The sequence below is a fragment of the Amphimedon queenslandica genome, unplaced genomic scaffold (assembly GCF_000090795.2).
Source record: "Amphimedon queenslandica unplaced genomic scaffold, v1.1 AMPQUscaffold_2385_Cont25613, whole genome shotgun sequence".
NCBI lineage: Eukaryota > Metazoa > Porifera > Demospongiae > Haplosclerida > Niphatidae > Amphimedon > Amphimedon queenslandica.
The window spans coordinates 1-1,290 of NW_003557280.1; the positions used below are offsets into that span (position 1 = coordinate 1).

Below are 1,290 nucleotides of genomic sequence, written 5' to 3' on the forward strand. Positions count from 1 at the left end.
TCATGTGTATTATCTAATGTTCTGGTTAGTAATGTATATTTTAAAATAAATATCATGTATGCATGTAATGTTATTATTTTCTTTATTATAGTGTCAGTCATATGAAGCTCTCCTGCTCTCAACTGAAGCTACTGTTAAAGTGTATGGTGTGATCAAAGCACTGCCTGAAGGGAAATCGGTCAGTATACTCTTGTATATTCCTAGTATACTAATAATAGAGATCTTTTACTAGTAATTTCAATTAAATATTCGCTTCCTATTACATTTGTATTTGCAGGATGTTACTCCTTCAAATTTAAATTTATATTATGCACAATTTTTTCACTGCACGTTATGTACATATAATACATGTACATGTACATATACATTTACCTGTACATTTCCTATTAGGCTCCAGGTGGTCATGAGTTGGTGTGTGATTATTGGGAGGTGGTTGGGCTCTCTCCTCCAGGTGGAGCTGATAATCTAGTGAACGAGGACTCACTGGTTGATGTCCAGTTAGACCAAAGACACATGATGCTAAGGGGAGACGTGGTAAACCTATTATTTATGCCTTTTAATTTTTATGCATGTTTATTTTATTTTTTATTTTTTATTTTGCCCTCTTTTTGAGGCGTACATCTTTTCTTTTTTTTTGTTTTATAATGCATGTAGTTGTCAAAGATATTCCGAGTTCGTTCAATGGTGGGACATTGGTAAGTGATAACAAATGATAGAGAGAGTGGGAGAGAGGCGGGGGAGGAGAAAGAGCTTTGTTTTAAATACTATTTTCATCTTCTCTCTTTTAGTTTTCGTCAGCACTTCTTTGACAGAGGATATGTTGAGGTACTTATACATGTACATGTACACACGTTACTAGCTTTATAAACACTGTCACAGGTAACTCCTCCCACTTTGGTGAAGACACAAGTTGAGGGCGGAGCCACCTTATTCAAACTGGATTATTTTGGTGATGAGGTATGAATCATGATACTTGTAGTACAACTTTAGTTGTGTGTACTGATTTAGCAAACATTTGAACTATTTAACTATTGTATTGATAATCTAGTGTTCTATGAATTATTACACACAATTATAAAAATCCTAAAGTATAAAGTAAACTTAAGATATATGTTTCCATTATATATTATTATTATTATTATTATTATTATTATTATTAATTAATTAATTTATTATTATTATAACAAGAAATATAACAGAATAAGGTGGACAAGAAAATATAGCAAGATAAGGCAGAACTTAATATTAACAAAATAAAATGAAATAAGTCAATAGAGAGATTTCATAAGT

General features: G+C 31.3%; 1 protein-coding gene across 1 annotated transcript; it reads left to right on the top strand.

Moving 5' to 3' along the window:
- Positions 1-6: 6 nt before the first annotated feature.
- Positions 7-995, top strand: LOC105316287 (asparagine--tRNA ligase, cytoplasmic-like; the record flags this gene model as incomplete). The annotated part of the gene is made up of 6 exons (XM_020008415.1): positions 7-24; positions 92-178; positions 391-534; positions 655-695; positions 789-825; positions 880-995. Coding segments are annotated over 6 exons (411 nt in total), but the record flags the coding sequence as incomplete, so codon positions are not given.
- Between the last annotated feature and the right edge of the window lie 295 nt (positions 996-1,290).